Below are 14748 nucleotides of genomic sequence, written 5' to 3'. Positions count from 1 at the left end.
AGAAAGCAATTTAGCAGCTCGAGAAGTAATTAAGGAGGCTGGAGTTAATTACAGCGGGCTGGGGACAAGGGACTGATTTCAGAGCCTGAAATTCCAGCTCCTCATGCCCGAGCTGCTGGAAAACCACCCGGGAAAAAATCAAATAGTGAAGTGTTTCTGGATGGGTTTTGGGAGAATTCCAAAGGAGCTCCAGCATAAAATGGAACTCGGGTGGGGAACTGGGAAGAGCAGCACGGGCAGGGATCAGCCTGCTGTGATCCATGCATTCCTGCTTTCTCCCTATCCCAAATCCTGCTGTGGGAGCAGAGCGGGAAAATTGATAAAAATGATTCCCCTGCCAGTTGAGCTCCTCCTGGGAACACCAAACCCCATCTCGGCATTGGAAAAGCTGCCAGGAGAGGAATTAAATCACCCCACGCCTCCTCCCGGAGCTCAGGGAGCTGGCCCAGGTCCTGCTGGACACACCGGGGATGGATTGGCCGGGATTCAAGGCAGGATCCCTGCGGGATCGCATCCCTCTGATCTCACCGGGTGGGATCCTTCCCTCCCACAGCCCGGCTGGAAATCTCCTTCCCTTCCTGATCCAAACTGTCCTGGGTGGGCAGAGGGGCTGGGATGTCCCATGCCTGGGATCCATCCCAGGGAAGTTCAGATCCCGTGTCCTTTCCCTCTTCCTGGAGGGAAATCACGGCCTGGATGAGGGATTCAGGACCACAGCGCATTCCCAGAGTTTTTCCTCTGTTTCCCTCCTCCTACTCCGAGTGTTTCCTGCACCTCTTCCCTCTCCTGATTCCTGCATCCACTCCATTCCTGGCACTGGGATCAGGGTGTCCAGGTGGGTGACTGCACTTCCTGAGGGATCCAGGATCCTTTTCCAAGGGCCTGGTGGAGCAGCCAATGCAAAATTCCTCTTTCTCCCTCCTTCCCTGTTCCCTGGGCCCTTCCAGCCCAGCTCTCCCTGCCAGAGGTGACCACGGACAGTCCCAGATTGGGCTCGGGGGGCCTGGAATGGGCACAGCTGGAGAATTCCCATTTTATCCCTCAAACAACTCAGTTTGGAGCACTTTCCGTGGGAAAACGCCTCACACTCCTGCCCTGCTGCTGTTCCCAGGGGATTCTGCTGCCAGGGGCTGGAGCCCGGAGCCGGAGGGAATCAGGGATTGGGAATTTGGGATACCTGAACGGCAACACCAGGTGTTTTTTCTCTTTCCCTTTGGCCTTGGCTCTGCAATCCAAAGCAGCGATTCCATGAGCTGTGATCCAGGGATGGACTCTCATCCTCCCCCCAAACTCATCCCCATGCATGGAGCAATCCAAGAAAAGCAATCCGGGAGTGTCCCACAGGGAGAGCTCCCTGTTCCAGGGCTTCCCAAGGATCCCAGGGAATGGGGAGTAGAGGTGGGACAGCACTGGGAGGGCTGGAATGAGGGGGGGATCCATGGATCCACGGATGGATGGATGGAATGATCCACAGATGGATGGATGGATGAGTGGGGGAGGGCTCCATGGATGGATGCATGGATGGATCCATGGATCTGCGGGTGGGTGGATGGATCCATGGATGGATCCATGGATGAATCCATGGAGGGATGGATTCATGGATGGATGAGTGGGAGGAAGGGATCCATGGAGGAATGGATGGAGGGATGGATGGATGGATGGATGGATGGATCAGTGGATGGCTGAATGGATGGATCCATGGATGGATCCATGGATGGATGGATCAATGGATGGAGGTGTGCATAGAGGAATGGATGGAAGGATCCATGGATTGCTTGGAATACACACAAACGTGACTCTGGGAGCCCCTTTGGAAGTCCCTGACTGGAAGGACTTGTCTTTGCTGGGATTAGGAAGGACAGAGGGAATCCCAGGGGTGAGTGATCCCAGAAAAGGCCTTTCCCTGGATCCAAACCCCATGCAGGGACTGCTCCCATCCATGCACACACCATTCCCAAGGGAAGCAGGGACACCACGTCCCGTACCTGGGATCCTCCGGGTCTTCGCTGTTGGGAGGAGATGGAGCCAGGAGGAGGAACGTGAGGGATTAACGAACATTCCCAATGGGAGCAGGACAGGAGGAGGGTCTGATCCCCAAATCCCAGGAATTGTTTGGGTGGGAGGGACCTTAAGGATCATCCCATCCCATCCCATTCCATTCCCAGCACCGTCCACTATCCCAGGCTGCTCCAGCCCGGCCTTGGACATTCCCAGGGATCCTGGGGCAGCCACAGCTTCTCTGGGAATTTCATCCCAGCCCCTTCCCACCCTCCCAGCCAGGAATTCCTTCCCGATATCCCATCCATCCCTGTCCTGTGGCAGTGGGAACCCATTCCCTGTGTCCTGGCACTGCAGTTCCTGGAATCACCGTGTGGGATAAGGTGCAGAGGGAGCACAGGATGAGCCTGACCTGAATCCGAAATCCTGCATTTATGCCGGGATCAGCACCTCTCTGTAGGATTTGGGTGCCTGGGAGGGGCTGGGATGGGAGAAATCCCCCAAAACTGTCAAAACCTCAGATCCCCGCCCAAAATCTGGGGCCCCTCCCACCAGGACATTTTTGGTACCTTGCCACTGCCTTGTATCCATCGTTAAACTTAATCCTGGATGAGGCACCAGAGAGAAAGAGAGAAAAAAATTCCAGTCAAGTCCAAACATTCCTGAGGGAGGAGGGACACCCCTTCCCAGGGGGATGGGGCTGTGTCCAAGCTCTGGGTGCTCCAGGGAGGGAATTCCAGCTGTGCATCCTGCTCTATTCCTGGGAAAAACCCGGATCTGTGCTTCCAGCTGGAGGAACAGGGGCTGCCTCCAGCGCTTCGAGCATTATCCATCGCTCCTGCTCCATCTGGGAATCTCCTCCACCAGGACTGGCTGGGGGCAATTCACATTCCCAGAATCCAGGAAAGATCTCCAGGTTCTGCAAGCTCTGCCCTGGGACTCTCAGCAGAACCTGCTCCATTGGTTTGAACCTTTTCCTGAGTTTCAGGATCCTCGGGATGCATTTTTTTTTCCCCCATGAATTTAATGGCACATTAAATTATTAATTTAATTAAATTTAATTGAAGGGTTGGGAAAAAAAGTATGGAAAACCTTGACTGGGATTTTTTTCCCAGGATGGAAAGGATGCCAAACTTCCTGTTCATCCTGGTGGTGGCACTGTGACATCCCAGTGATCCGTGCCCAAATGCCACATGGATTTGGGAATTTTGGACCTTCTTATCCATTTGTACATGGATGAATTACCCATTATCCCAAATTCCAGCCATTCCCAGCACCGATCCATGTCCCCAAGCTCCACATCCATATGGGAATGGGAATGGGAATGCTCTGGGGCAACCTGTGGGGATTTTCATCCCAAGTTCTGCCATTCCTGGCACAGATCCCAACTTTGGAGCAGGTGCCAGAGGGATAATTAGCAACAGGCAGTCGGACAAGGCTCGGATCCACCGGGACACGAAAGAAAAGCTTCCATCAATAATTCACCGGGAGCAGATTCCTTTCGGCTCCGAGCTCTGTCCTCGCCATGAATATTTCAAGGACAGCCCCTATCGGATGCTGCTTCCCGGGATCTTGGTTTCCAGGGGGCTGGGAGCTGGGCTCACACAGGTTTTGGCAGTTCCTGAACTGCCTCTGGAAGCGCCCACCCCTCCTGACTTTTCCCGGGAATCTAAGGGTGAGTCTGTATCGGTGAATAAATCCTGGGATTGCAGAATCCTGGAATGGTTTGGGTGGGAAAGGGCTTTAAACTCATCCCATTCCATGGGCAGGGACAATTCCCGCTATCCCAGATTCTCCAGCCTGGCCTTGGACACTCCCAGGGATCCCAGGGCAGCCACAAACTCCCTGGGAATTCCATCCCAGCCCCTTCCCACCCTCACAGGGAACAATTCCTTCCCAATATTGAATTTTTCCCATTCTTTTCTGATTTCCTCATTGGAACACTGCCCTGTTTTTTGAAGGATCCTGTCCTGGGATTTTTTTTTATCCAGGTTGGATTTTTTTTCCAGTTCTTTATTTCCCCGTTCTGGAGCCTTTCCTGCCATTTTTTTTCCATGGATGTGTTTGGTTAAAGTTCCAAATGGATCAAGGAGCCAAAGCCATTCCAGGGATCTGGAACATGGGAAGGTTCCAACTCCCATTCCTGGCTCCTCCATCCCTGGATTCTGTGCGGGATAAGCAGATTCCAAAATTGGGATCCCCAGGGAAACACGAAAATGGAATTTAACAGATCCAAGCCTTGATGTGTTTTCCTGGATTCAAGGAATTTTCTTTGGAGCTTTGGAGTGGGGTGGGATCTGCCACGGGGATTTACCTGGAATGCTGATCTTCTTCTGCTTCATCTCCAAGGCTTGGGAATTTACAGGGAGAGAGGAAAAATTCCAGCTGTGATGTGAGGATAAAGGGCTCTTCCATTGTTTTATAAACCAGGAAAAACCTGGGAACACTCTGGCACAGCAAAGCACTCCATGCATGGAATCCCAGGATCCCCCCAGGCTGCTTCCCATTGTGTCCACAGGATCCAGGTTTGTCCCAGACTGGATTTTGGGGGATATTTGGCCAATATCCCACCTTTTCCAAGTGGTTCCCTCCTGCCTGACCTCCTTTTCCCACTCCTTCCTTTTCCTTGGAATGGATTTGCTCAAATCCCAAAGGAAAAGTGAGAATGGGCGGGTGCCAGGATTCCTGGAAGGAGGAAAGGGGAATTCCCAAGCTTTGGAAAGCCCTTCCCATCCTTTTGAAAGCTGCACGGTTTGCTTGGTGGAGGGTCCTGTTTACACAGAAATTCCCCAATTTTTGGGAAATTCCAAAGCAGAAGCATCCACTTGGATCTGTGGACACAGGAGGTTCACATATTCCTAGGGATATCCTGGGAAAAGAGGGAATGAAGGCAAAAAATTCCCTGTGTCAGACCAAGGGATCAGCCTGGATCCAGCAGCGGCCAAGGAAAAGATGGATCTGCTTCCCCTGGAATCGGCACAATTCCCAAAATCCTTCATGTGCGTGCTGTGCTCCATGGGAACGGGATGAAGCTTCTCCTGGATCTGCCGGAGTGGGATCTTCCTCTGCTTCCAGAGCTGCCAAAATCCGGGATCTCCTGGCTCAGCCCTCTCTGTGTCTGAATCCCAGGGGATTCTCCAGGGGCTCCAAGCTGGGAGTGGGGTGGGAGAAAGGCAGAACAGGGAAGGGAATGCCTGGGATGGTGGGATTGGTCACCGGAAAAGATAGAAATGAAACCAGGACCCTGTGTCCAGAAACAGATTTTGGATAAGGGATAGAATGCCGGGAAAAGCAGAGGGAAGGTTTAAAAGGCTGGATTTAGATGGGATTTTGGGAAGGAATTGTTCCCTGGGAGGGTGGGGAAGGGCTGGGATCTAATTCCCAGAGAAGCTGTGGCCGCCCCTGGATCCCTGGGAGTGTCCAAGGCCGGGCTGGATGGAGCTTGGAGCAGCCTGGGATCATGGAAAGTGTCAGGATTGGAAAGGGATCAGCTCTAAGGTCCCTTCCCAGCCAGAACATTCGAGCCAGGACGTTTTTGTTCCCAAAGGAATTTTAACCAAAGCCCTTCCTTGGATTCCAAGGATGGTTCGCATCTGAGTGCCTTTGGATCCTTCCCAAAAGCTGGAATATGGAACCTCTCACCTTTCTTTTCCTTTATTCCCAACTCTTTTAGTTCCTGGTAAATTCCAGCATGTGTTTGCTACAGCCCAAGCCAGGCTGGAGCAAAATCCTCCAGGAATTCTCAGAGAAAACAGTGGGATAAGATCCCATTAACACCCCCAGAGGTGCTGAGACCTGGGAATTGTTTGGGATGAGGGATAAACCTTTCCCATCCCAGGAATTTCCTGTATTTCCAGTATTCCCTGCATCATCCCCTTCCATGCCTCTATTCCTGTTATCCCTAAACAACTCATTTAAGCAGCTCTGTTTGGGAATCTCCCTCTCCCAAATTTATTTCCACATCCTCCCTCATCCCTGACTTCCATGAGAAAGGGCTGTGGGAATTCCTGCCCCTCACAGCCAGAACAGATCCAGACTGACCAGGAATCATGGGATAGATGATCCAGGTCCTGATATCCAATAGAATCCATGGCCCAGCCAGGGAAAAGGCGGGATGGGATGGGATGGGATCCATGGGATGGAATATTTTGCACTGGAAGGGCCCTACAGGGATCACCAGGTCCAGCTCTGCCCTATCCAAGGCAGAGCCAGAGTTAAATCCTGTTTTTATGAGCCCCTCCGTGTCCTTCCTGCCATCCCTCATCCCATAGGAATTCAGGAGCTTTTCCCCTCCTGTGGCTGAGCTTCCCTTGGGACAATCGCTGGGATTTCACCTGGAATTCGCTTTCTTTGGCTCCTTCCCAAACTCCTTTGCCACACCAAGAAAAACCACAGCAAACAAACTTCCATGCACACACAGGGGGTTCATTCCCATGGGAATGGCTGATCCTGGGTCCTGGGGACAGGACATGGAGACAGGAGGGCACCTCAAAGAGAAAGGAATGTCCCAGCCTTGGGATCTCCATCCGGGATCCCATTCCAAGGCTGCTCTTCTGGCTGGTCCATCCCTTCTCCTCCCCGCCAGCAGCCCAGGAATGGGAATTCAGGGACAATTCCCGTGGGAGATCCTTTGGGAAAAGGCAGGGAGCAGCACAGCACTGCGGAGCCTCTCCCTACCTCGTGTCCAGGGATCCCTGGCTCAGGGAATCCCCCTCTCCCAGGAGCTCATCCTCACTGTGGAAATACAGCTCGTCCTCTTCCATGCTGCTGGGAACACCGCAAACATCAGCCCTGTCCTTCATGGATTCAGGATTCCAAAGTCATGGAATCTCTGAGTCCTTTGGGTTGGAAAAGCTCTCCGAGTCCGACCATCCCCAGCACTGCCAGCCCTGATCCATGGCCCCAGGTGCCACATCCACAGGGATTTGAAATCCCTCCAGGAATGGGAATGGCCTGGATGTGCTGGGCAGCTGTGCCAGGGGTGGGCAGCCCTTTCCAGGCAGGAATTGTTCCCAATATCCAACCTGGAGCCCCCACCCAGGACAAGGCTCTGCACATCCCTCAGTAAATGCCACAAATCTTCCTAAAATGGGGCAGCTCCTCTGGGAATTTCAGCCCAGCCCTTCCCCACCCTCCCAGCCTGGAATTCCATCCCAAGATCCCACCCCAAGCTCCTCTTTCCCAGTGGGAAGCCATTCCTGGCTCCTGGCCCTCCATCCTTGTTCTCAAGTCCCTCTCCAGCTCTCCTGGAGCCCCTTGGGGCTCGGGAAGTGGCTCCAAGTTCTCCCTGGATCCTTAATTTTTTACTTTAATCTCATAGAGCTGCATCCCACAGGATCCATCCTGGAGCCATCCCAGCAGCATCCTCCAGTTCCCTGGAATCCCAGACTGGTTTGGGTGGGAAGCGACCTTAAATCCCACCCAGTCCCACACCTCCCCCGTCCCAGGCTGCTCCAAATCCCAACTTTTCCCTGGACACTTCCACGAGGGATGGAGCATCCATCGTGCTCCCTGCATCCCCAAATTCCAGTAGCACAGGCAGGACTCTGATATCCCATCCCAGGCAGCCTCACCCCCCCTTCCAGCCACGCCATTCCTGGCTCCCTGCTCAGATCCGCCTGTTTAATCCATCCCCAAATTCCCGCTCCGCCTCGTCCCGGTTCGCTGAGCTGGGAAACGAAGTCGTGCTTCCAATTTGCTTGAAAATTTCCTGGATTCAGCCCAGTTCCCACAGTTAATGAACTGCCTTGGAGGGATGTGAGCAATTAGAGGGATATTCCCTATCTCATTCTGTGCGGAAAAACAAGTTTTCCCTTTTTTTGGCCACAATGAAGTGCTAATCCCTGATGGAATGTGGTCCAAAATGAGATAACCCCGACAGGGAGAAATGGGATGGGAAAAGCAGCTGATTCCAAGTGCTCTGTTTGGATTCACAGCTCCAGGCTGGGCTGCCGTGTGGATTTAGGGATTTGGCAGTGCCAGGGAATGTTTGGACTTGGTGCTCTCAGAGGGATTTTCCAGCTGAAATGGTTCTGATATTCCATGATTCCAGGATTTAGGAATACAGGGATCATCCTTCTGTACCCATCACCGTGGAAGTGGTTGATCCATGAGAAGCAGGCAGGGAATGTGGTATTCCCAAGGGAGCCGTGGGTGACACCAGGACCCTGCTCTGCCTTCACTGCCCCCCTCTCCCACTTCCAGAGTCTCCCTTCCACCTCCATCTCATTCCCTAAGAATTCCAGCAACCTCAGGACTTTGATGTCTCCCCTCTTCCAGTTGTTCCCTTTTTCCAATGGATTTGAGAGATGGACCCATGGACAAAACCACAACCCCAAAAACTGTGGAAAGCTGCCTGGAAAAGCCACCTTAGCATTCCATTAATCCCCCTGTGGCTGCAAATCCTGGATTTACAGAATCTCAGAAGTTGGAAAATCCCTCCAGGATGATCGAGTTCACCCTGTCACCAACCCACAGCACTGAGTGCCACATCCAGGAATTCCTTGGACACCGCCAGGGATGGGGCTCCGAGGATTGTGCCCTGAGTATCCACAGGCTCATGGAGAACGGATCCCAGCTCTGACTCCATCCCAGTGGAATCACCTGCAGCATTCCCAGTCACTGGGCTGGGATTGCAGCTGGTTCCAGCAGCTTTGTGTCAAGGAATGTTGGGATTCAGTCCCTGGGATTGATCCCAGGAGCTCACAAAGACACCCAAGGAAAGCCACAGATCCCTAAACGAAGGGAAAACTGGAACTTCCCTTGGGAGAACTGGAGGTGTCCCACCTGCCACCTTGGAATTCCCCAGGAATTCCCAGCAGGAGTCACCTGGTGTGGGATTTCACTTATCCCAGGAGTGACTGAGATCCCAGTGCTGCCCTGGAACCACCTCAATCCTGGGAGCACCATGGGCTCCATGGACACCTGAGATTGCAGCTGGACCTAAATCCCACAGTGAGGCCTGGCCCAGAGCCAGACCCTCCATCCCCTCGGGATCTGCATGGAATGACATTTTCCCTCCATGTGCTATAATCCTGGAAGTTCAGCTCTGTCCTGGAGCACCAGCAGCTGTTGGGGTGACGAGGATCCCACTCTCACCTGGAGCTGTTCCGTGGATCCTCCTGTGAGCCCTGAGCCCCATCCAGAACTTTTAACCCATCAGGATTTACATGGAATGACATTTTCTCTCCATGTCCTACAATCCCGGAAGCTTAGCTCTAACCTGGAGCACCAGGATCTGCTGGAGGCCACATGGATCCCACCCTCACTTGGAGTTGTTCCGTGGATCCTTACCTGGATTCCATGGATCCACCTTTTATCCCTGACCTCCATCCAGAACTTTTACCCCCTCAAGATCTGGAATGATATTTTCCCTCCAAGTGCTACAATCCTGGAAGTTCAGCTCTGTCCTGGAGCACCAGGAACTGCTGGATGACACCTGGATCCCACCCTCACCTGGAGCTGTTCCATGGATCCTCACCTGGAGCTATTCCATGGAATCACCTGTGAGCCCTGACCCCCATCCAGACCTTTTATCCTCTCTGGATTTACATGGAATTACATATTCTCTCCCTGTGCTGCAATCCTGGAAGTTCAGCTCTGTCCAGGATCACCAGGATTTGCTGGAGGACACCTGGATCCCACCCTCAGCTGGAGCTGTTCCATGGATCCTCACCTGGAGCTGTTCCATGGATCCTCACCTGGAGCTGTTCCATGGATCCTCTGAGGGTAGGAGATGCCCCTTGGAGCAGTCCTGGGATGACTCCGCCCTTTCCCAACAATCCAAGCCCTCCCAATCCCCCCCACATTCCCACACCCAGGAGCTCTGCATCCCGTTACCTCCGGAAGCTCCTCTCCGCGGATTGCTGGTTGGATTTCCCGGGACAGGTGTCGGAGCCATGCCGGTGGCCGGACAGGAGGCTGTCGGTCTCCAGGGAATACCTCCCATCCCCTTCCGAGTGCACGCTGGGCGTCTCCAGGAATTCCTTGTCGTTCCAGGTGCCCACCGTCCCATCCAGGGCCTGGTAGCGGATCTCGATGGAGACACTGGTCTGCAAAACACGGAGACGCCATCAGCGCCCGTGGGATATCCCAGGAAAAAAAGCGGGAAGAGCGTTGGCTGTTGGATGTTTTAGCCTCGCTGATCCTAAAATTTCTCCATTCCTGGACACTCAGAGAGAAGCTTTGGCTGGAGAGGGATCTGACCATGGTCCTGGATCACCAGGAATTCCTGGCGCATCCCAGACCTGTTGAAAGCCCGGCAGAGCTGTGAATCCTGGGACCAGCTGAAGGCTCCAGGAGCAGATGGAGCCAGCTCCTGGTGGAGCCGTGTCCCCTGGTCCATCACTTTGTCGGGAATTTTACCCTGGGATGCTGCTAATCCATGGATTTGTGGTGCTTTACTCCAACCTGGTCCTGTCTCCGGGTAGGGCAGGGAATTTTTAAGGAATGGGCATCCCTGGGGAGAATTGGATCGATTCTGGTTTGGATCTCCCAGTCTGGCCATGAAGACACGGAGGGACCTGGCACTGGCGGTGTCCAAACGTCATCTCAAGATTCCTATGGATCATGGAATCCTGGAATGATTTGGGTGTGAAGGGACCTTCAAACTCATCCCATTCCCATTCCACCTCCCCCTATCCCAGGCTGCTCCAGTCCCCATCCAACCTTTCCTTGGACACTCCAGGGATCCCAGGCCAGCCACAGCTTCTCTGGGAATTCCATCCCAGCCCCTTCCAGCCAGGAATTCCTTCCCAATATCCTATATCCAATCTCTAATATAAACATCCTTGGATGAATCAACTCCGAGTGAATTCCTCTCCCTTTTCCATGTGGCCATTCCCAACTTACTCCAGGTTGCAGCAAATTCAGGTTTGGAGCTTTCAAGCATTTTTCTCCCTAAAATTTTTCCTTTTTTCTCCCTAAAATATTTCCCTGGATTCCAAATGGAATCAAGTCTGTGGGATTTCACCCTGCTGCCTTTTTCTCCCACGGCCAAAATCCTTCTAAAAGCTCAGATTTGGACAAAGCAAATTGGGGGGAAAATGCCACAAAGCAATTCCCAATTCCCTCTCCTAAAAAAATGAAAAGCTGACAGCTGTAGCTGAGATTAAAGTACAAGGAAAAAACACTTTTCCACCTCCACTCTGCTTCCATGGAGAAATTATCTGTTATTTTGGGTTCAAAACAATGAATTTCAGATAAAAAACATCAAAAAAAAGGTTAAAAAACAGGGAAATTTCTCACAGAAATCCTCCTTTCCCCATGTTTGTGTTTAAGCTCCAAACAAAGGGATGATGGAAGGCTGGAACATCCAAGATTTGGGAAGACAGCAGCAATTCCACGGGGATTCTGAGCATTCCACACGTGACAGCCGAAGGGTGACTCAGTCCCAGCTGGGGATGGAGCTCTGGGGGAAGCTTTTGATTGATTTCTGTTCTTTTTTTTTGTGCAAAACCCAAATTTGAGTCAATCACACCTAATTTTCCTCGCTGTTACCCCCACCAAGCTGTTGGAGAATGAGGAGAAAAAAACAACAAATAAAACCCAAACAAAACCAAAACCAAAAACCAAAAAAAACCCAAAAAAAAGCAAACAGAAACCCCTCCAAGACACCAAAAAAAAAAATAATACACCAAAAAAACCCCAAAAAAAGTAAAAGAAAAAGAAAAAGAAATAAACCACAAAAAAACCCAAAAAAGAACCCACAACACAAAAAACCCAAAAAACAAAAACAAAAACACAAAAAACCCAAAAAAACAACGACAAAAACCACAGGAAATGAGGAGGTTAAAACAAGGATCAAAGTTGGAATATTCAGATTTTCACATTTTTGGACATTTGGGTAAAAATCTCCTTTCCCAGCTGGATTTAAGGGTTTAAAAATCCTTTCAGGGCAGGAAAAATGAAGGATATAACAAAGTGAAAGATTTGTGTGATGAGTGGGATCATGCCTTGGAAGGGCAATTAGGAGGTGTGGGTTGGAATCAGGAGAAATTCCCGTTGGAAACAATGGAATGGGAAAGAAAATGAAGAAGGAGAAAATTCCCCGCAGAGCTGGGAGGAGTTGATCTTTCCCTGGGGATTTTAAATTGATTTTTTTATTTCCCTGCTGCTTGAGAAAAATTTAATTCAGAGCCATCCTGGTTTTTCTGTTCTAGGAGCCTGGACACGGCTGGAATTTTGCTCCTGGCTGTGGCGTTCCTGGAGTTTTTCATCTCCTGGCCAAGGCAATAAAGCCAGGAGGGAGGGTGGGAGCTGCCAGGGATTGTTCTCAGCCAGCCCAGAAAAAGGAAAACAATTCCCAACTTTTCCTTTGTGTTCCATTATGGGAAAATGAGGCTGTTCCCAGAAACTGCTGTGGGATGGGTGGGAAAAGACCTGAAATCCCATCCCATTCCTATTCTGACACCTCCCAGTGCTCCAGCCTGGCCTTGGATATTCCCAGGGATCCAGGAATGCTCTGGGAATTCCAGCCCAGCCAGGAATTCCTTCCCAAGCTCCCCTTTCCCAGTGGGAACCATTCCCTGGCTCCTGCCCCTCCAGCCCTTTCCCAAATCCCAGCTCTCCTTTCCCTCTGCAAAAGGCTCTGAGGATTCCCTGGATCGTTCCCTGCTCCAGCTGCACATTCCCAGCTCTCCCAACCTGGGGTTGGATCCATCCCCATCCCAACTCCTCTCCAGGAAGGAATTTCAGCATCCAGGGGCTTCACTGGGAATTTGGGACTCCAGGAAGGGTCTCCCTTCCCTTTTCCATCCCTGAATTCCATAAAAATCACTCGGGATGGATTCCAAGTGTCCCTGATCCCAGAATCCCTGACACCTCCCACTATCCCAGGTGGCTCCAACCTTTCCTTGGACACTCTCCGGGATCCAGGGATGCTCTGGGAATTCCAGCCCAGCCAGGAATTCCTTCCCAAGCTCCCCTTTCCCAGTGGAAGCCATTCCCTCTGTCCCACTCCTCCATCCTTTATCCCAGCTGTCCTTTCCCTATGGAAAAGGCTCCGAGGATTCCCAGGACCCTTCCCTGATCCAGCTGCACATTCCCAGCTCTCCCAGCCCCGGGAGCAGCTCCGGGCTCTCCTCTGGACTCTGGCTCTGTTTTTTCCCTTGGATCACACGGAAAATCCCAGCAGCTCCTCACCTGGAATCCCATCATTTCCACCCCTCTGGGAAAAGCAGGATGAGAACCCCCCCAGTCCCCTCTTCCCGATCCCCCATCCCGATGGAAAAGCTCCCCCTGCTCGGAGCAGCCGCCGTTCCCATCTCCGGGAGCCGTTTCCCATGGAAACGGAGTTTTGGAACTGGCTTGGAAACGCGGCTATTTCTGATCCTGGTTTCCAGCCCCGGGGGTTCCATTAAAAATCATCCGCCCGCTTTTCCCGGGAAGTCGCTGCCTCATCCAGCACCACGGACAGGGGCAGGTGCGCGGAATTCTTGGAATTAGCAGGGAGAGGAGCACGATTCCATGAAGTGGCTTCTCCTGGGGGGACGGGGGAATTGGAACAATGGAAACCAGGAATCCAGTCCTGAGGAGGGAGGGAAAACTCAAGGAGTGCAGATGTGCTTGGGAAAAAACAATCCCAGCTGCTCTCTGGGTTATGGGGAAGTTGCCTGGTTGAAACCATGCTCCGAAGGAGGAAAAATCCCAGATTTTTTGGATCCTTCAGTGTCACAAGGGGAAGTTGAGCCCTCCAAAATTCCTGATGGGAAAGCAATGAGGATTTTGGAATTAAGTAACCCAGGCACGAGGAGGAGCCTCCGAGCCTGGCCAGGGCTTGGGATGGAATCCTGGAATCCCAGACTGGAATCCCATCCCATTCCAACCCTGACACCTCCCACTGTCCCAGCCTGGCCTTAGACACTCCCAGGGATCCAGGGATTCCCTGGGAATTCCAGCCCAGCCCCTCCCAGCCAGGAATTCCTTCCCAATATCCCACCCATCCCTGTCCTCTGGAACTGGATGAGCTTTAAGGTCCCTTTCCACCCAAACCATTCCATGATTCCACAACAAAGGACACTCAGAATCCGGGATTTTTATGGAAGTTTGGGATGTAAAAGGGAGGAAAGGAGAAGGGAGACCCTTCCTGGAGTCACAAGATTCCAAGGGAATCCCCTCGTTCCTGAAATTCCTTCCCAGAGAGGAGTTGAGATGGGGATGGATCCAATGCCAGGCTGGGAGAGCTGGGAATGTGCAGCTGGAGCAGGGAAGGATCCAGGGAATCCTCAGAGCCTTTTGCAGAGGGAAAGGAGAGCTGGGATTTGGGAAAGGGTTGGAGGGGCAGGAGCCAGGGAATGGCTCCCACTGGGAAAGGGGAGCTTGGGAAGGAATTCTTGTCTGGGCTGGAATTCCCAGAGAATCCCTAGATCCCTGGGAATATCCAAGGCCAGGCTGGAGCACCCTGGGATAGTGGAAGGTGTCAGGATTGGAATGAGATGGGATTTAAAGCCCCTTCCCACCCAAACCAATCTGGAATTCAGGGATTCCATCCTGGGCCCTGGCTCCCCGTGTCCATGCTCGGATCAAACCGGATCCATCCCTGCTTTTTCCCCCATCCCAAACTTCCCACGCTTCTCCAAACCGGACTCCACCGTGCACCCTCCGGACATTCCCGGCTGCCTCATCCCTCCTGACCAGGAGTAACGGGATCGAGGCACGGCTGGGGATCCGGGTGGGAACAACATTCCCGTTCCCACGACTCAGCAGGGACTCGGACACACAAAGGAATGATGGGAATGTGATGGGAACGCG

At 52.4% G+C, this 14748-nt stretch overlaps 1 protein-coding gene across 5 annotated transcripts in view; it reads right to left on the bottom strand.

Annotated features, from left to right (window-relative positions):
• Positions 1-14748, bottom strand: part of OTOF (otoferlin) — an 81152-nt gene that overhangs the window by 52290 nt on the left and 14114 nt on the right. For 2 of the 5 annotated variants that reach the window (XM_033055771.2, XM_033055772.2), the window contains exon 5: positions 9838-10049. In XM_033055771.2, the coding sequence (XP_032911662.1) occupies positions 9838-10049 (212 nt within the window). Of the gene's footprint in view, positions 1-1177; positions 1226-1985; positions 2007-2567; positions 2604-4312; positions 4349-6675; positions 6763-9837; positions 10050-14748 lie in introns of those variants that run through there. The other 3 variants (XM_042779125.1, XM_033055769.2, XM_042779124.1) reach the window with 3 other exon arrangements.

This window comes from Catharus ustulatus, chromosome 3 (assembly GCF_009819885.2).
Source record: "Catharus ustulatus isolate bCatUst1 chromosome 3, bCatUst1.pri.v2, whole genome shotgun sequence".
NCBI lineage: Eukaryota > Metazoa > Chordata > Aves > Passeriformes > Turdidae > Catharus > Catharus ustulatus.
Note: the sequence above shows the minus strand (reverse complement) of the source record. Positions and strands in the feature narration are given on the sequence as shown.